Source organism: Oncorhynchus tshawytscha, linkage group LG02, assembly GCF_018296145.1.
Source record: "Oncorhynchus tshawytscha isolate Ot180627B linkage group LG02, Otsh_v2.0, whole genome shotgun sequence".
NCBI lineage: Eukaryota > Metazoa > Chordata > Actinopteri > Salmoniformes > Salmonidae > Oncorhynchus > Oncorhynchus tshawytscha.
This window is the reverse complement of record NC_056430.1, coordinates 46,793,290-46,814,462: the sequence shown is the minus strand read 5'-3', so window position 1 is coordinate 46,814,462 and position 21,173 is coordinate 46,793,290. Positions and strand designations below refer to the sequence as shown.

Here is a 21,173-nt window from a genome sequence, read left to right as displayed (position 1 = left end):
TGGTGTAAAGTACTTAAGTAAAAATACTTTAAAGTACTACTTAAGTCATTTTTTTGGGCTATCTGTACTTGACTATTTATATTTTTGACAACTTTTACTTTTAATGCACTACATTCCTAAAGAAATTAATGTACTTTTTACTCCATATATTTTCCCTAACACCCAAAAGTACTTATTACATTTCAAATGCTTATCAGGACAGGAAAATGGTCCAATTCACGCACTTATCAAGAGAACATCCCTGGTCATGCCTACTGCCTCTGATCTGGTGGTCTCACTAAACAAAAATGCTTCATTTGTAAATGATGTCTGAGTGTTGGAGTGTGAGCCTGGCTATCCGTAAATTTTAAAAACAAGAAAATGGTGCCTCTGGTTTGCTTAATATAAAGAATGTGACATTCTACTTTTACTTTTACTTTTGATACATTTTATATTTTAGCAATCACATTGACTTTTTATACTTAAGTATATTTAAAACCAATTACTTTTAGACTTTTACTCAAGTAGTATTTTGCTGGGTGACTTTCATTTTTACTTTAGTTTAGTCATTTAGTCATTTTCTATCAAGGTATCTTTACTTTTACTCATGTATAAAAATTGGGTAGCCTACTTTTTCAACCACTGCGCAAAACGAACTCGCCCACTGGAACCTCTTCCCCAGACAAGACGTGTGGTTAGTAGCTACTCTAGAGAAAATGTTCTTCCAGAAAGTTGTTCAACAATCTTGGGCAGATGGCCAGGATATGGATTACATCCGACTAGTTTCTTCTTGGGCTGTCAACCATCAAACAGCTACATGTCATTATAGGCTACGCTGCTATGATACTAGGCTGTGATACTGTGATGTAACTAACTAAATACATAGCCTCTCGCTTATTGGTAATGTCAGAGAAAGATTTGCATAGATATTGTTGAACCTGAAGAAAGGTTTTATCCCTGCTAGCTAACATTAGCTAGCTAGCTAGCTCATAACCAAGCAAACAACATGTTTGATGCATGGTACCAGCTTGCTTTCAATGTTTCAACTCGAAATGGCGAGCTACTTTCCTTGTTTGTTGTGATTGAGTGGCAAAGACAAATCCAAAGCAAGACCCACCTCAAACCACACCCCCAAGACAACTCTTGTTTGCCTTCAGTCATGGCCGCTAGCATTTCTTAATGAGCATTGATAAAGAATGTGGCCAAAGCAGGAAGTGCAGTCGCCCTTTAAGCCCAATGTAGATGAATTAGCATGAGTGCCAGTCTGTTTGTGCTATCATGCCAACTCTTTGTCACTCAATGTCATACCAAACAGCGACTGACTGCAATGAAGTTGGCATGATTGCACAAACAGACTGGCTTTCAGGCTATAGATTAGATATAGCTGAATGTTCAGAGCTAGGTGACCTCACCAAGGCATCCTGATAGACATTGGTCCACTGAACCTGCTTGGCACGGCTGCCTGCCAGGACCATGGGGCGGCCCAGCACATCCAGGTACTCCTGGTAACAACACACAGGAATAGCAAACAGTCAGGCATCAGCTGTGTAGCAATTCTGATGTTACACATTCTGTAGCTTGTGTCCCAAATGGCACTGTATTCCCGTTATAGTGCACTACTTTGAAACAGGGCACACAGTGCTCTGGTTAAAAGTAGTGCACTATGTAGAAAATAGGGTGCCATTTGGGACGCCTCCATGCTGATGTTACACAGGAAACTGAAAAGTATTTCACATGACTACGTGCTGTTGCTGATGGAAAGATGCTCAGTGGAGTTTGTCTAACTTGATATCTTTGCCTGTCATCCAGCTGTAAGTGAAAACACTTCAGAGTAATAACCTCAGGGTAATAATATATACGCTACAGTAGCGTATATATTCAGTCTCCGGCAAACAACAACAATTCCAGGAAGCAGTGCCAGGAGGAGAACTGGCTGACCCAGGATCAGCTGTGTAAGAGGCACTAGACAAACCCACCTGGGTGTTAATCCTTATGGCACAGATGGAGCGGATCTCAAAATAGAAACCTAGAGGGAGAGCAGAGAGAGAGTTGGAGAGGAGAGAGAGAGAGGGGGATAAAAAGAAAGATAGGAGGAGAAACAGAGCTCACAATTATGGCACAGATGAGGGAGAGTGAAGATGGATGTTGTGTATCAGGCGCTTATAACCTAGGCTAGGGGTTATAAACTGAAAGGCTACAGTAATTTCTCTTAAGCAAACAAGTGTCATGTTTATTAGGGCACAAGGAAATGAAAACGGCCATTTTGTTACAATCCCCTACGGCATCTATTTTTGGACAAGTTAAGAGGGATCTTCACTGATGCTGGTTAGGAAAAAGAGCCCCTGCACAGATCCCACTCACCTTTATTGGCACACGCAATCCATTGCAAGGGTGTGACATCATAGTTGTGCTGCCCCACAGAGAATGTAAAGACCCGCACCTTAGGAGAAAGAGAATTCAAAGAACCCATTCATCTTTATTCTGGGACATTAACACAGAGATACACGGCCAACTGTGATGTCCATTGTGGTATCCTTTGACCAGAAATCCCATTTGGAAGATTCCTGTAATCAGGAGGAAATAAGCAGGAATGTTTTAAGCCCTGGTGATGCCTTTATGGATTCCAAGAATGAAGTCATCAATAAATAAGGAAGAATGAAGTTACCAATGAAATAGTGATTGAAATGTTTTGTGTGTGTGTTTTGTTTCTGAGAAACAGACCGTTTTGTTGGGCCAATTGTACTGCTCAAAGATGTCCTGAGCTCGATCCTCTCCTCCATCAGTGAACAGCATGATTATTTTATTGCAGTGAGCTCGCGGGACATTCGTCTTCTAGAAAGAGAAACAGAAAGAGTGTGTGCTAACATTAATAAAAAACACAGCAAGTGAATGATTAACACACAAAGTAAATATGTGACGAATAAAGCAGGCAAGAGGGCCAAAGGGCACCCTATTTAAAAATAGGGATCTGGTAAAAAGTAGTGCACTATATAGGGAATAAGATGAGCTGCTCCCCTAATATGGCTTTCACTATGATGCCCTACAAAGGCAATGAGCAGTAACTATGCAAACAGTGAAACTGAGAAAAATGTCTTAAAGTGTATTTGCTGTCTAGCCAAATTCAGCATGTTGTAGGTAGATACAGTATGTGATAATGCACTGATGTATTATCTTATTATGAAGTAATGTGTTATGCATATCAACCATGACCACTAATTTGACCTATGACCCATAAAATGCAGATACTGCACTCTGCCTTTGTATGACCTTAAACAACTATACTGAACAAAAATAGAAACGCAACATGCAACAATTTCAACGATTTTACTGAGTTACAGTTCAGATAAGGAAACCAGTCAATTTAAATAAATTCATTAGGCCCTAATCTATGGAATTCACATGACTGGGCAGGGGCGCAGCCATGGGTGGGTCTGGGAGGGCATAGGCCCACCCACTGGGGAGCCAGGCCCAGCCAATCAAAATGAGTTTTTCCAGTCAAAAGAACAGAAAGAAATACTCCTCAGATCCCACAGGTAAAGAAGCCGGATGTGGAAGTCCTGGGCTGGCGAGGGTACAGCCCGGTTGGACGTACTGACATATTATCTAAAACAACATTAGAGCCGGCTTATGGTAGAGAAATGAACATTCAATTATCTGGCAACAGCCCTAGGGGACATTCCTGCAGTCAGCATGTCAATTGCATGCTCCCTCAAAATTTGAGACATCTGTGACAAAACTGCACATTTTAGAGTGGCCTTTTATTTTCCCCAGAACAAGGTGCACCTGTGTAATGAACATGCTGTTTAATCAGTTTTTGATATGCCACACCTGTCAGGTGGATGGATTATCTTGGCAAAGGAGAAATGCTCACTAACAGGGATGTAAACAAATTTGTGCATCAAATTTGAGAGAAATAATATTTTTGTGCGTATGGAACATTTCTGGGATCTTTTATTTCATGAAACATGGGACCAACACTTTACATGTTGCATTTATAGTTTTGTTCAGTATATATTGGTAATGCAAAGCAAAGTGCAATATAAACAATCTAAACATATTTATCCAACTTTTTGTTTTTCTGTTTGATGGAAACAGTTGGAGAGTTCTAACTACATTCCAACTGTATTTAATGGTTTTATGCTTTTCATGTTTTGTTGCATTTTTTCGCCATAAGTTACAAACTATTTAATCACAGAAATGTTTATACTTTTAAGAAATGTTTGACTTTGTATAACTATCATTTTTACACTGCCATTTCCTTTGTTAGCTAGTTTTTACATATTTAGTTTGCTATCTTTCTTACCATTGTAGGCCCTAATTTATGTGCTCTCTATCACCGCATGGCAAATGGCCAGGAACACAAGGAAAGCACAAAGGACAATGCCTTCACCTCTGGGTCGGCATGGCAAATGGCCCGGAGCCCAAGGAAAGCACAATGCCTTCACCTCTGGGTCCACATGGCAAATGGCCCAGAACCCAAGGAAAGCACAATGCCTTCACCTCTGGGTCCACATGGCAAATGGCCAGGAACACAAGGAAAGCACAAAGGACAATGCCTAAGGACTAGACAGCCATTTCCCTGATGAGGAGCCAAAATGTTATACTCTTTGTTACAGTATACAGAGGACTGACTATTGAATGTGTGATATAATAATACTATAGTATCCATGTTTGGTGTATGTCTGAAATGTGTTCACTTTTTTATTTTTATTTGACCTTTATTTAACTAGACAAGTCAGGCAAGTGAGGATAACTCTGATGCTATCTATATGGATGTATGGTCTCTGTAGTAACTTGTATCTATAAAGGGTGAACTCTAAATGACTCTATGCAAGAGTTTTATGGTCGTCTCTGGAATTGGTCTCATCCCCCACACAAACCTTTAGAATCTATGCTGTCACACCCTGTGGAGATTGGGCTTGGTGGTCAGGTCACGCTAAACTTGGTATCGTTTGATTGGTCTATGATGGTTGGTTGTGGGTTGAAAGAGTTTCACCTGAAGATGTTATGGATGGAATTAAATTACTTTGTCCTCTCTCTTATCCTGTTTCCAGTCTATGGAGGAAAGTTGATCAATTCTCATTTCCCAGGCTTCTAGGGCTCTGGTCTAGTAGGCATCTCTTTGCTCATGCTTTGTCTTGTAAGTTAACCTTAGGATTTATATACCTAGAATTAGGTTTTGTTAATGTCAGTATTGCTGTCACGACTTCCGCCGAAGTCGGTCCCTCTCCTTGTTTGGGCGGTGTTCGGTGGTCGACGTCGTCAACCTTCTAGCCATCACTGATCTATCTATCCTTTTCCATTGGTTTTGTTTTGTATTCCTACACTCCTGGTTCCAATCCCAATAATTACATGTTGTGTATTTAACCCTCTGTTTCCCCTCGTGTCCTTGTCTGGGATTGTTTGTTTTTATGTTCGTGTATTATGTATTGGTGCGCGACGGGTTCTTGTACCCACTTTTATTTATTTTGTATTTTGGTTTTGGAGTTTTGTTATAGTTTATTAAATGACTCCATTTATACCAAGTTCGATTCTCCTGCGCCTGACTTCCCTGCCACCTACACACGTTGTTACAATTGCCTTGTAATTTAAGTATGTGAATCCATTAATTTTACAAAGTTATTGCACATGGTTTTACTATAATGTTAAACGGTATTCAGATATTCAGTTTATTAACCTTTGATCATATTAATTGCAAAGTCTTATTACAAATCGCATGTGATGTACAGTTGAAGTCGGAAGTTTACATTCACTTCAGCCAATTTTTTTAGAGTAAATATTCCCTGTCTTAGGTCAGTTAGGATCACCACTTTATTTTAAGAATGTGAAATGTCAGAACAATAGCAGAGAGAATTATTTCTTTCAGATTTTATTTCTTTCATCACATTCCCAGTGTGTCAGAAGTTTACATATATTCAATTCGTATTTGGTAGCATTGCCTTTAAATTGTTTAACTTGTGTCAAACGTTTCGGGTAGCCTTCCACAAGCTTCCCACAACAAGTTGGGTGAATTTTGGCCCATTCCTCCTGACAGAGCTGGTGTAACTGAGTCAGGCTTGTAGGCCTCCTTGCTCGCACACGCTTTTTCAGTTCTGCCCACAAATCTTCTATGGGATTGAGGTCAGGGCTTTGTGATGGCCAGTCCGATACCTTGACTTTGTTGTTCTTAAGCCATTTTGCCACAACTTTGGAAGTATACTTGGGGTCATTGTCCATTTGGAATAGCCATTTGCGACCAAGCTATAACTTCCTGACTGATGTTTTGAGATGTTGCTTTAATATATTCACATAATTTCCCTTTCTCATGATGCCATCTATTTTGTGAAGTGCACCAGTCCCTCCTGCAGCAAAGCACCCCCACAACATGATGCTGCCATCCCCGTACTTCACGGTTGGGATGGTGTTCTTCGGCTTGCAAGCCTCCCTCTTTTTCCTCCTAACAAAAATATGGTCATTATGGCTAAACAGTTCTATTTTTGTTTCATCACACCAGAGGACATTTCTCCAAAAAGTAAGATCTTTGTCCCCATGTGCAGTTGCAAACCATAGTCTGGCTTTTTTATGGCGATTTTGGAGCAGTGGCTTCTTCCTTGCTGACCGGCCTTTCAGGTTATGTCGATATAGGACTCGTTTTACTGTGGATATAGATACTTTGTACCTGTTTCTTCCAGCATCTTCACAAGGTCCTTTGATGTTGTTCTGGGATTGATTTGCACATTTCGCACCAAAGTACGTTCATCTCTAGGAGACAGAACGCGTCTCCTTCCTGAGTGGTATGACGGCTGCGTGGTCCCATGGTGTTTTTACTTGCGTACTATTGTTTGTACAGATGAACGTGGTACCTTCAGGTGTTTGGAAATTGCTCCCAAGGATGAACCAGACTTGTGGAGGTCTACAATTTATTTTCTGAGGTCTTAGCTGATTCTTTTTCATCTTCCCATGATGTCAAGCAAATAGGCACTGAGTTTGAAGGTAGACCTTGAAATACATCCACAGGTACACCTCCAATTGGCTCAAATGATGTCCATGAGCCTATCAGAAGCTTCTAAAGCCATGACATAATTTTCTGGAATTCTCCAAGCTGTTAAAAGGCACAGTCAACTTACGGTGTGTAAACTTCTGACCCACTGGAATTGGGATACAGTGAATTATAAGTGAAATAATCTGTCTGTAAACAATTGTTGGAGAACTTCCTTGTGTCAAGCACATAGTAGATGTCATAACCGACTTGCCAAAACTATAGTTTGTTAACAAAAAATGTGTGGAGTGGTTGAAAAAACAGTTTTAATGACTCCAACCGAAGTGTATGTAAACTTCCGACTTCAACTGTATATATAATATGCATATACACTGAGTGTACAAAACGTTACTACAAAGTCTGATTTCGGTCAAAATTTTAAGAAAATGTGTAGTTACTGATGTTTGCAATCGTACGGCATTACACTCTCAGCCGTCTCTTATCCCCAGGTGCACATTCGTTAACTAACACACTGTAACTGTAAAGTATATTTAATAAGGCAAGAGGGGGTGTGGTATATGGCCAATATACCACGGCTAAGGGCTGTTCTTAGGCACGATGCATCGCGGAGTCATTGAGAGCCACTCGTAAATGTTCTGCTGGTTGGCCTGTTATCTGTAATGAAATGTCCTTCATGTGTTTGCTCAAAGAACAAAATTGCAAGCACACACATTTTCTTTGGAAAATGTCCTTGTCTATTTCATAGTAGAAGCCCTAAAGAATTGGGCATCATTTGTACAGAATGCGGTCGTTCAGAGTGTTGAGCCTGAAGTCATTTACGTTTAGTAGCTGATTGAAGGCAAAGTGGAAACCAGACTTGTAGTCTGTGGTGCCTTTAGCTTGCATGAGCTTTACAGCCTCTTTGAAGATCTTCTTGTTGCGAACGTTGGCCTGGACCAGGTGTTTGAAGCAAGGGACCACTGCCTCTGCCTTTTCATTAAACTGAAACAAGAAAGGAGAGAGAAAGACAGAGCAGAAGTGGGATTGAGGAACAACAATGAGAGAGCAGGCTAGATAGAGAGCAAGAGATAGACAGTGAGAGAGCAGGCGAGATAGACAGCAAGAGATACATACTGTTAGTGAAGGAGGAAATTGGTTATGAACAAATGAATAACCGTTCATATGAGTGATTGCTGTGATGTTTAAGGTTGTGCAACATGTTTTGTGCTGATATCTATGAAAATAGTACGAAATACAATTCTACACAAAAAAAAGGAATGTATAACCAATGAAATGTCAATCCCAGGTGTAACTACAGTAACTACCACACTATCACAGACACACTCACCCTGGCCACGTTGACATAGTCGTCATCAGACAGAGTGTCCAGCATCTCCATCACTGATGACTTGATCAGCTTCAAAGTGAGGCCGCTCACACTGCCACTCCTGGGGTGGGGGGGGGGACAGGTATTATGAGACACATGCACGCACACGCACACACACTGCACTCTCTTATAATGTAACCAGCCATTTTGGTACTAAGTTATTGGAACTTTAAATTAGAAAACTCACACATCAACGAGTATGATCATGTCTTTGGGGGACGAGGCCCCTTGGATGTACCTTATGAAAAAGAATGAAGAATTCTCAAAATGAACTCTTCAGCCATAATCAAAATCAATTATTAAAAGAGAAGAAAACAGAATAGGTAACACATACCATGGCCTTCTCCTCACATCATAAAGGTCGATCTTATCAGGGGCCCTCCACGGTGTGGCTACAGATAAGGCAATAAAAACATATAGAATAGTAACTTTCAGTTTTTATTTTCCCCTACCAGTATGCCACAAGACGATAATATTTGATATATATAAGACAATGGAGCAAATATTGTATTTACATTTCATAGGTTTTCTGGTATTACTTTCCTTTGAGTTTTTGTAACCTACAAGTAAGCCCTCTTTGAGGAAGTAGATGCTTAAAGGACCAGTGCAAAAACCTGACTTTCCTGTATTTTATATATATTTCCACACCATGAGGTTGGAATAACACTGTGAAATTGTGAAAATTATGAGAACGCGTAAGAGCTGTTTGCAGTAAATTAGTTAGTAGACCAAGAGAGTTCCAAACCTCTCTGCCAGTAACAGCTAGTTTTCACCTCCCCTCCCAGACAGTCCTAGCAAAACTCTAGCTTGAGAAATTGTTCTTTGCCAAAAATCTATTTTAGTTTATTTTTTTATAATTTTAATTGAAACAAGTCACAGTAAGGTACTTCATTGTTGCCTAGAAATGATAGATAAATCACAGGTTTATAGCTAGAAACTCAGTGAGTGCATCCCAAATGGTACCCTATTCCCAAAATACTGTTGTGCAGTACTAGGGGCCCTGGTAAAAAATAGTGGACAATAAAGGGAATAAGGTGCCCTGGTTAAAAATAAGGCACTATAAAGGGAATAGGGTGACATTTGGGACGCAGAAATATGAGACAGATTGGGGTTATTATGGAACACTTCAATTGTGCAGACTTGCTGACATTAAGCTTAGTTTCACAACCCAGCATATTTCCAACCATTCATATAACCATTCACATTTAAGTAAACTCGTATTGCTTTACAGTATATTGCATTGTTGTAAAGGAAAGGACCAAAGACATCCTATAATTCTAATAAGGACATCCTGTATTCCTGTAATAAGGGCATCCTGTACTCCTGTAATAAGCCCGGGATAAAACCCGGGTCTGTAGTGATGCCTCAAGCACTGCGATGCAGTGCCTTAGACGACTGCGCCACTCGGGAGGCCCTATGTATTCCTGTAATAAGGGCATCCTGTATTCCTGTAATGAGGGCGTCCTGTATGTCCTGTAATAAGAACATCATGTACCTGGGTAGTAACGAGTGACCCCAGTGGCGCTACCAAATGCCTGCCAGAGTAGTGAAGGATCCTCTTGACTGTTCTCCATAAACACCTTCTCCAGCGCCTGGGTCCAGTTCAGCTCATTTAGAATCACTGGGGCTGAAGGGAAAGACCAGGTAGAAGACGGATTGGTCTCACTTACAGTGCCTATAGAACGTTCACACCCCCTTGAACTTTTTCACATTTTGTTGCGTTACAAAGTGGGATTAAACTGGATTTAATTGCAATTTTTTGTCAACGATCTACACAAAATACTCTAATGTCAAATTGAAATAAAAATTATATATATTTTTAAAAGATAAATGAAAACTAAAACACTAATATACCTTGATTAGATAAGTATTCACCTCCTGAGTCAATACATGCTAGAAACACCTTTGGCAGCGATTACAGCTGAGTCTTCTTGGGTAAGTCTCAAAAGAGCTTTGCCCACTGTATTGTGCAATATTTGCCCATTAATCTGTTGGAGACTATTTGACTTGAGCTCGTTTTAGTTGCATAGTGAGTCAGTTTATGATTTCATAATCCCATTATCAGTAGTAATAACTTGTTATTGGTTAGGATGTTGGAGCTGGAGAGTGTTATTGCAGCAACAAAGGGAAGTCCAGAACGTATTTTAACGTCCAGATACACTAAACGACCAAAATCATGGGCATTAATATGGAGTTGGTCCCCCCTTTGTTGTTATAACAGCCTCAACTCTTCTTGGAAGGTTTTCCACTAGATGTTGGAATATTGCAGTGGGAACTTGCTTCCATTCAACCACAAGAGCACCAGTAAGGCCGGCACTGATGTTGGGCGTTTAGGCCTGGCTCGCAGTCTGCGTTCCAATTCATCGATGGGGTTGAGGTTAGGGCTCTGTGCAGGCCAGCCATCTTCTTCCACACCAATCTCGACAAACCATTTCTGTATGGGCCTCGGTTTGTGCACAGGGGCATTGTCATGTTGAAACAGGAAAGGGCCTTCCCCAAACTGTTGCCACAAAGTTGGAAGGACAGAATTGTCTAGAATGTCATTGTATGCTGTAGCGTTAAGATTTTCCTTCACTGGAACTAAGGGACCTAGCCCAAACCATGAAAAACAGCCCCAGATTCCTCCTCTACCAAACTTTACAGTTGGCACTATGCATTGGGGCAGGTAGCGTTCTCCTGGCATCCGCCAAACTCAGATTTGTCCGTCGGACTGCCACATGGTGAAGCGTGATCCATCACTCCAGACAACGCATTTCCACTACTCCAGAGTACCATGGCAGCGAGCTTTACACCACCCCAACCAACGCTTGGCATTGCACATGGTGATCTTAGGCTTGTGTGCGGCTGCTCGGCCATGGAAACCCATTTCATGAAGCTCACCGACAAACAGTTATTGTGGTGACGTAGTGAGTGTTGCAACCGAGGACAGATGTTTTTTTTAATGTGCTACGCGCTTCAGGACTCGGTGGTCCCGTTCTGTGAGCTTGTCTGGCCTACCACTTCGCGTCCACTTCACAATAACAGCAGTTACAGTTGACCGGGGTAGCTATACCGGCACATACATTTGACAAACTGACTTGTTGGTGCCACGTTCAAAGTCACTGAGATCTTCAGTAAGGCCATTCTACTGTCAATGTTTGTCTATGGAGATTGCATGGCTGTGTGCTCGATTGTATACGCTTGCCAGCAATGGGTGTGGCTGAAATAGCCAAAACTACTCATTTGAAGGGGTGTCCATGTACTTTGTATATATATTGTAGGTCATTGTCCTCCTGAAGGGTCAGTTCCTCTTTTAGTGTCTGGTGTAAAGTGGACTGAAGCAGGTTTTCCTAGGATTTTGCTTGTGCTTAGCTCCATCCCTTTTCTTTTCATTCTGAAAAAGCCCTCAGTCTTTGCCGATGTCAAGCATACCTATACCATGATGCAACTACACCATGCTTGATGTGTGTGGGTGGTTTAATACATCATCCACAGCATAATTATTAACTTGACCATGCTTAAAGATATATTCTATGTCTGATTTATTATTGGTACCCATCTACCAATCACTGCCCTTTTCTTTATGAGGCTTTCAAAAAGCTCCCGGGTCTTTGTATTTAAATCTGTGATTGAAATGTTTTACTTCTGAACTAATTTAGACTTGCCTAAACAAACGGGGTGAATACTTACGCAACGACTATATTTTTGTTATTTAATTTGTATTCATTTGTAAAAATGAGTAGAATATTTTTTGACTTTGACAATATGGAGTATTTTGTGAAGATCAATAATGAAAAAAATACAACTAAATATAATTCATTCGCACTTTTTAACACAACAAAATGTGAAAAAAGTTCAAGGGGGTGAAGACATTTTATAGGCTCTGTACCTGTGAAGGAGCATGGTGTGGCGGTAGTGTTGCAATCTCCTAAGCGCATAATCCCACCTCCACCGCCACAACATTTCTGTTCTCCAGTGCTTGACATGGGCAGGAGCTCCCCGGAGAGGAGTACAAGCACCTCAAATTTTGTGCTACTTGAGCTCTTGTTCCTCTTATAGAATATTAGCTCAAAAGTATTGTAGAGCTCCTGCACCTAAATATAAACAGTACTGGCACCCAAAATTGAGTACCGGTACCTATTGAGTCCAAGTCAAGCACTGCTGTTCTCCCCTCTTCTAACTTTATACTTTCCACCTACATTATACTTTCCACCTGTCTAAATTAAGATTGAAAAACACTCTAGCCCTTTACACACACAAAGCATTTGGTATGGAGTTTTTCTGCACCAAAAATATTATCACAAGCATTATTGAGGAGACAAACTATGCCAAAATATTTGTTGTTTCACAACCATTGTGTCAAATGTGTTGTACATCAGTTGTACTACCCAAGTGTGTACAGGGCCATAGTCTCAACCGAGCAGCAAATGACTGCTAAATAACATAATAACAAGACATTCATTGTCCATTGCACTAATGCGAAACTCACCTCCTTTGTAGATGTCTGTGGGGATCTGAACGGCTGTGAAGGAGTAGTTGACCTTATTTTTGAAGTTAGGGTCATACACAAACTCCACCTGTAGTGGAGGGCTCACTGTTTCCCCATCACCATCTTGCAGGGAGTACTGCTAACACACGTACACACGTAGATACATACATACACACACACACACACACACACACACACACACACACACACACACACACACACACACATATTACTACCACTTCATTCTTCAACAGATTTCAAAAGCTTTATCAACAAATGAGAGAGGATGTGTAGAAATGAGCTTTTCACTTTCTACTCACATAGTCTAGCTCTGCCTTGGAATCGTAATACGTCATGTTCCACTCCTGGTAAAGATCAAAACAAAACAGACATATACAAGTTGGCCTAGAGTTGCAAGGCTAACGGTAATTTATCATAGATCTGGAATCGTAAGTAATTTTGGTCATTAACAGGTAAACTATGGTAATCTATGGTAACTTTGGTCATTTATAAAAATGTATTCATTTATAGTAGTCATTTTTTGTATGTGTCCATATTGACCTTGAGTTTCTAGTGGATAGACCATATAGTTCAAGTGAAAATAGCCTAATTAATGAAAAAAAGCATCTAGTCAACAATGGCATTATTTTCAATGAACCAAAGCAACTCTTCCAACTATTGACTTTTTTCACAACTGCCACCAGTTTGACGGCAAAACATTTAAAACAAAGACATATTGAGATAGTAAAGTAAATGAAAGTATGTCAAAAAATATATATGATATTTAATGCTGAAAACCTCACAAACACCAACGGTATTCACTAATTTGATGGTTTATATTTAGGATAATGTTTTACAGCTTTGTCATTTTATTTTATTTGACCTATATTATATATTTTACATGTGATAAGGCCTCACTGAGGATCAGAAATAAATACAGACACCTGTGATAATCTGGAGGCTCTAGATGTAAAAAGGCTCTAGATGTAATCTGATCAAATAAAATAAAAACTTGAAAGTTACCAAACTTCTGGTAAACTTGTAAAGTTTCCAGTAATATACCCTCCCTGGGCAACCCTAAGTTTGTCACAATCTTATAATAGGGTAACCAGAGTTAACGACCCTACTCCCTCAACAAGTATAAAATAAATAGGAAATACTCATCTGAAACAAACTGTCCTGCTGTCATGAAGGAACACCACAAACTACACCCCTGTATTTCATATACATGATACACCCACGACTGAATACGACAGTGTGGTGAAACCCACTGAATCATCCAACCAAACTCTTTTTATTGGTGCATGAGGATGGGAAGAGTTGTTACTTGTGAGCTCTGCTGGTTCATACACAGAGAGCGAGCCAGTGGTGGTGAGGCTCACAAAGGGAGTCACTGCTGCTGGGAGGGCTGGAGTGGGGTGGTGTGGCGGGGGAGGGAGGGAGGATGGGGGATGAGTCCACAGGCCCTGTCCTACCTCAATGAGCTAATGGACCAAACCATGTGGAAAAGTGGAATGTCAATGTGTGTAGGACTCAGCAGTGCTCCCCCCTCAGCAGTGCTCCATCCCTGAGCTCCGTCCTCTGCCCCTGACTGGTGATCTCAGAACATCCTGGCTGTAATAATGACTGACTGTGCGCAAGGATGGATGATTGATGATGCAGTGTGGCATTGGATGAGCGCAATCTAATCTTTGCAAATCTGTAGTGATTACTAGGAAATAGTACTATTGGACTCCAGCGGCTGTAGTGGTGGTAAACAGACATGGTGGTAAACCTTTGAGTTTCATGGTGAATAAGGGGCCTGGAATCTGATGAGAAGAAGAAGAGGAAGAATACATGGGACTTATAAAGTGCTTATCAAGGACCCAAAGTCACTTTACAATTGTAGAAACAAAACAAAAAAAACAGATATCCAAAGAAAACAATGACAAACTAAAAAGCAGGGAGTAAATCATGAAACAAAGAGAAGGGGGGAAGAGCTCAAGGAAGGGTAAGAGTGTGATGTGTCAGTGTATGAGTGAACCAGCAGGTGTTGTGTGTGTGGGGGTGTTCTTGGTTTTACTGTCCTTGTGGGGACCAGAAGTCCTCACAAGGATAGAAAAACCAGGAAAATTCGGACAAGTGGGAACATTTCGCCGATCACCACATTAAAAGGCTATTTTAGACTTAGGGGTTAGGTTTAGGGTTACAATTAGGGATATATTTAAAGTTCCAGGGCCTGGTTACAGTACCTTAGGTAATACTTTGCATAAAGCACCTCAAATATTTCCTTAGGTAAGGGAATACTTAAGGGGGTTTACGGTATTTTGAAGGCATGTATGACAAAAATAGTATTTACAATGGAGACAGCTTAATTCACTGAACAATTATTTCGTAACATGCAATAAATGCAAATTAATTACTTAAAATTCATACAATGTGATTTTCTGGATTTTTGTTTTAGATTCTGTCTCTCACAGTTGAAGTGTACCTATGATAAAGAATTACAGACCTCTACATGCTTTGTAAGTAGGAAAACCTGAAAAATCGGCAGTGTATCAAATACTTGTTCTCCCCACTGTACAAGGGTATGGTAGGATGTGAGTACAGTGGAGGTAAACCTATGCGTTGCGTGATGATGAGAGAGGTTTAATCTTTGGAGGCATCAATTAACGTAGTTGAGGTCTCCGCATGTGTGTGGGGTGGGACGAAAGAGCTATCTAAGGTGTTTTGAGAGGGGCTGAGTGCTCTACAGTGAAATAAAACAAAAACTAGCCAAGACAGCAGTAGACAAGGCATATTGACATTAGACAGAGGCATAAAGCAATCACAGGTGTTGATCAGGAGAGCTAAGACAACAGTGGGTAAATGGCAATGAATGGTCAGCGTGTCAGTTCGGTACATACAGGACCTGAGTTCGAGGCTGGGGCCGACAGGTAAACAAAATGAGGTGCCGTGTTATTGAAACAGTCCAGGGGGCATCAGCTATGTAGCCGATTGATCATAGGGTCAAAAGAGCAGCAATAGGTAAGTCAGGGTGCTGTTCGGTAGTCACTACTACGGGGAAGCAGGGGACACAGTGTTCAGAAAAGCTAGCTGGCCGGGGCTATTAGATGGTTCTGCGGCGATATCGTAACATAATAGCCTGTTGAGACCACATCGGGCGATAACGTCGGCAGTCCAGTCGTGATGGATCGGCGGGGCTCCTTGTCGACAATAAAGGCGGCTTTGGAAGAATGCGGAGTCGCCAGTTTGCCATGCATGGCACACACGCTGCAACTGACTGTGAACAAAGGTGTTTTGTCCCAACGCAGCAAATCTGACATTGGCAACAAGTAGGAAGATAGTGGGTCATTTTAAACACTCGCAGCTAGCATACAACCACCTGCAAGCAATACAGGAGCAGGTTGGAGTGAAAACAGAACTGCACTTTTTACATAATGGAGAGCCTGCTGGGGGAAAAAAACGAGTGCTTGGCGTGCAACAATCAGTACAAACCAGTGGACTCTCATTGAAAACATGAACACACTCCTAGCTCCATTCGAAAGTTGATCTCATCAACTGCGTCTGCAGCAGACGTGAAACCCTCTGTCATGTCATTTAAACACCTGCTCAACAAAACTGCCAAAAGACCATGGGGTTAAAACTTGAAAAACTACTCTACTAGAGGCTGTGAACAAGCGATTCGGTGGCATTCTCTCTAAGCCTCTTTACTGTGTCGCCACCATGCTCGATGCTAGGTACAAGGACCGCTACTTCGATGCAGACAAGAAACAGGGTTTACGTGAAATGTTACAGACACAGGTGGACAAGATGGAAACGGACACAATGACAGTGGGCACTGAGGAGGAGGACCCACGACAGAAGAGGCAATTGACAGACAGATCTGAAACTTTACTGCTTGACATGTATGATAAAATCCTGGTTGAGAATGAAATGACTGAACAAATGAACAATGAAACAGCACAGCAAGTAAGTGAAATAAATAGGTTATGATTATGTTTTACTGCTAATGGGGACATAAGTAAATGCCAACAAAATAACTTTTAGTCAGTTTATGTGTGTTTCAACTATTTAACTGTACTAGAATGCTTAAAAGGCCACTAAAATGTTTAATATCTGTTATTGGTTTTCTTTGGCAAGGAAAATATCGGTATTGGCCAAAAATGTCATATCGGTGCATACCAGTCAGATGTATTCAGGATTCTTTTTGAAGTTGAATACACATAACATTTTACCACTTGGTTGGAAGATACTTTGATATTATTTGGGCATGGAATTTAGAGTATTCTAACATGGGAACATTGAATTACATTTTTATTTTATGCTCATATTAACAGTTGGTGGCAGTGGCTAGCTATAGGATGGACTGCAGTCTCTCCTTGTCCACAAGAAACAAACATTAACTAGCTCTCCAAGACGGTTAGCCACCCCAAATCTATGTTTCCCAAATCCTGTGGGTTTGAATATGTTCATGTGACATTTGATTCTACAAATTATCCCACTCTGAAGAAAAATCGAATTAATCACTGGTTGAGGCTGATTTGCAAAACCTTGCCATCATCTTACTCTGCATAGGCAAGCTCTTTTGCATTTATGCCTACAGTTTTTGCTTAGCAGCAAAACAGGCTATTTGAGGAAAGTGGCATTTCAGTATAGCTTAGCCAATTTTTTTGCAGTATTACTTTGGTGCCTTGTTGGCAACAGGATTCATGTTTTGTAATATTTGTATTCTGTGCAGGCTTCCTCCTTTTCACTCTGTCAATTTGGTTAGTATTGAAAAGTAGGTACAATGTTGTTTTCTCCAATCACAGCCATTACACTCTAACTGTTTTAAAGTGACCATTGGCCTCATGGTGAAATCCCTGAGCAGTTTCCTTCCTCTCTGGCAATTGAGTTAGGAAGGACGCCTGTATCTTTGTAGCGAATGGGTCTATTCATACACCATCCAAAGAGTAATTTATAACTTCACCATGCTCAAAGGGATATTAAATGTTTTTTTTTACACATCTACCGATACTGCCCTACCAAGTAAAACAGCAGGAACTGCTCATAGATTTAAATTGAGAAAAAGGATTTAAACATTTTTTACATTTTCCAGCCAAATGAATTGTAGTCTGATCATTGGAGATGTAGTTATCTGTTGTCTTACTATGTAATTTTTAATTAAAATTTACCTCTGACATGACCTTTGATCTTAGACAGCAGTTACTGCCTTCTTGCTTGGTACACCCACTGGAATACATTTCCATTATGATATTTTTTTTTACAAAAACATTTATTCATAGATTTCTTTGTGTGGCTGTCAGTGTTATATAGTTTGAAACTTGTATCAGCAAACAACAATAAATAATGCCAAGGTAAACTATAGTAACTGCAGCCCAAATCTCGGTGAAACCAAGGTAAAAGGCAGTAACTGAAGTGAGTGATGGAAGGTACTGCTTTTTCCCTTGGTTTCACCGTAACCTTTTCTCCAAAACAGCACAGTGGAGGCAGGATATTTCTCCACATGACAAAGCATGTATTTAACGTATCAATAATGTCAACATATTTCTGACCAAATGTGCAGTTACTGCTCTTTTGCTTTGTAGGGCAGAATAGGTGCCCGTCTTTGCGAGGAATTGGAAAACCTCCCTGGTCTTTGTGGTTGAATCTGTGTTTGAAATTCACTGCTCGACTGAGGGACCTTACAGATAGCTGTACAGTATGTGTGGGGTACAGAGTTATGTTAAACACTATTATTGCACAGAGTGTGCAACTTATTATGTGACTTATTTAAGCAAATTTTTACTCCTGAACTTATTTAGCTTTGCCGTAACAAAGGGGTTGAATACTTATTGACAATATTCTTTTGAAAAACATAATTCCGCTTTGACATTATGGGGTATTGTGTGTAGGCCAGTGACAAAAGAAATCTACATTTAATACATTTTAAAGTGAGGCTGTAATGCAAAGAAATGTGGAGAAAGTCAAGGGGTTTGGGTTCACAATCGGTTTGGGTAAAATAATGTTCATAGTTAGACAAAACAGGTCACGCTACCAAAATTTCTGCTGAATGCTGCATTTTCGATGTTACAGCCAAATTAACCTAATGTTAAATTGCCAATGGCCATACAAAGTGAAAAATGTAGCCTATGGATCTGGGCTCATGTAAGTGGTGGATTAAATCACTAGTGTCACCAGTGGCATAGACAGAAATTAGTTTTGGGTGGAAGCAGCTAACTTCCTGCAACTTTACACATTTTGCCATGGGGCAAAGAGAAAAATGTGCAGTTTTATATCAGATCTCATGCTATTCTACCCATTTTGACATGAGGCAGAGAGAAAATGTTGCTGTTTTAAAGCTCCTGCAATAAAATACTACACACTTTGCCATGGGGCAGAGAGGAAAATGTGGGGCTTTATAGCTAATCTCGTGTTATTCTACACATTTTGACATGAGGCTTAGAGAAAATGTAGCTTTTTTAAAGATAATTCATGCTCAAATATAGGTGTTGACTTTAGGGCTGACCCCGTTTAGTCGACTGGTCGATTGTTTGGTCGATCAATATTTTTTTTAGTTGAGCAGTTGCAAATATACAGTGCATTTGGAAATTATTCAAACCCCTTTTTTCCACATTTTGTTACGTTACAGCCTTTTTCTAACATGTATTCAATATTTTTTTCCTACATCAATCTATACACAATACCCCATAATGGCAAAGCAAAAACAGGTTTTTAGAAATGTTTGCAAGTGTAAAACAAATGTAAAACTGAAATATCAAATTTACATAAGTATTCAGACCCTTTGTTGAAGCACCTTTGGCAGCGATTACAGCCTCTAGTCTTCTTGGGTGTGACACTACAAGCTTGGCACACCTGAAATTGGGTTTCTGAAGTTTCTCCCAATCCTCTCAAACTCTGTCAGGTTTGATGGGGAGCGTTGCTGCACAGCTATTTTGAGATCTCTCCAGAGATGTTTGATTGGGTTCAAGTAAGGTTTCTGGCTGGGCTACTCAAGGACAGTCAGAGACTTGTCCCGAAGTCATTTCTGCAATGTCTTGGCTATGTGCTTAGGGTGGTTGTCCTGTTGGAAGTTGAACCTTCACCCCAGTCTGAGGTCCTGAGCGCTCTGGAGCAGGTTTTCATCAAGGATCTCTCTGTACTTTGCTCTGTTCAGCTTTGCCTCAATCCTGACTAGTCTCCCAGTCCCTGCCGCTGAAAAACATCCAAAGGGCATTATGCTGCCACCACCATGCTTCACCGTAGGGACGGTGCCAGGTTTCCTCCAGGTTTCCTCCAGAGTTTAATCTTGGTTTCATCAGACCAGAGAATCTTGTTCCTCATGGTCTGAGAGTCTTTAGGTGCCTTTTGGCAAACTACAAGCAGGCTGTCATGTGTCTTTTACTGAAGAGTGGCTTCCGTCTGACCACTCTTCCATAAAGGCTTGATTGGTGGAGTGCTGCAGGGATGGTTGTCCTTCTGAGAGGTTCTCCCATCTCCACAGAGGAACTTTGGAGCTCTGTCAGAGTGACCATCGGGTTCTTCGACACCTCCCTGAGCAAGGCCCTTCTTCCCCAATTACTAAGTTTGGCCCGGCGGACAGTTCTAGAAAGAGACTTGGTGGTTCCAAACTTCTTCCATTTAAGAATGATGGAGGCCACTGTGTTCTTGGGGACCTGGAATGCTGCAGAAATGTTTTGGTACCCTTCCCCAGATCTGTGCCTTGACACAATCCTGTCTCGGAGCTCTACTGGCAATTCCTTCCACCTCATGGCTTGGTTTTTGCTCTGATATGTACTGTCAACTGTGAGACCTTATATAGACAGGTGTATGCCTTTCCAAATCATGTCCAATCAATTGAATTTACCACAGGTGGACTCCAATCAAGTTGTAGAAAGAAAGTATTATCAATGGAAACAGGATGCACCTGTGCTCAATTTCGAAAATCATAGCAAAGGGTCTGAAAAGTTATGTAAGGTCAAGGAGAATTAGGATGTTGAGGGCACCAGTACCAGCAGTGGTGAGGAGGTCATTGATGACTTTGAGGAGTGCATGATGATGTTTGTGTGAACATTTACTGTTGATCTAATCATTACATCAATAGGGGATGTGCTTAGTATCAAGACCCCCTGCTGAATCTTTTATACATTACAAATGCAGACAGTCTGCTGGTAGAGTGTGTTACAGTAGTGTTACCTTGACGCTGTCGTGCCAGGGATGGTCTCGCTGGACACGTTCTGCTTCACTGGCCAGCCTCTGCAAGTTCAAGAGTTCAGGTTAGAGAACAGAGAAAACAAAGGTCCTGCCCTTTATTTTGAATAGGCCTAGTTGAATGGGAGGGATATTAAAAATGATATTCACATTATTTATTTATGTCCACTGCCAAAAGTGTCCACCCCTGGTACACAACGGGATTCAAT

The 21,173-nt window shown here is 40.8% G+C and overlaps 1 protein-coding gene across 2 annotated transcripts in view; it reads right to left on the bottom strand.

Moving 5' to 3' along the window:
• Positions 1-21,173, bottom strand: part of cacna2d2b (calcium channel, voltage-dependent, alpha 2/delta subunit 2b) — a 90,091-nt gene that overhangs the window by 28,464 nt on the left and 40,454 nt on the right. Inside the window, exons 4-15 of one of the 2 annotated variants that reach the window (XM_042299991.1) lie at positions 20,950-21,009; positions 13,113-13,157; positions 12,793-12,931; positions 9,820-9,951; positions 8,659-8,716; positions 8,512-8,562; positions 8,286-8,385; positions 7,778-7,939; positions 2,701-2,811; positions 2,341-2,419; positions 1,956-2,005; positions 1,392-1,481 (exon numbers count right to left, since the gene is read on the bottom strand). In XM_042299991.1, the coding sequence (XP_042155925.1) occupies positions 1,392-1,481; positions 1,956-2,005; positions 2,341-2,419; positions 2,701-2,811; positions 7,778-7,939; positions 8,286-8,385; positions 8,512-8,562; positions 8,659-8,716; positions 9,820-9,951; positions 12,793-12,931; positions 13,113-13,157; positions 20,950-21,009 (1,077 nt within the window). The remainder of the gene's footprint in view (positions 1-1,391; positions 1,482-1,955; positions 2,006-2,340; positions 2,420-2,700; positions 2,812-7,777; positions 7,940-8,285; positions 8,386-8,511; positions 8,563-8,658; positions 8,717-9,819; positions 9,952-12,792; positions 12,932-13,112; positions 13,158-20,949; positions 21,010-21,173) is intronic. The other variant, XM_024373643.2, reaches the window with a different exon arrangement.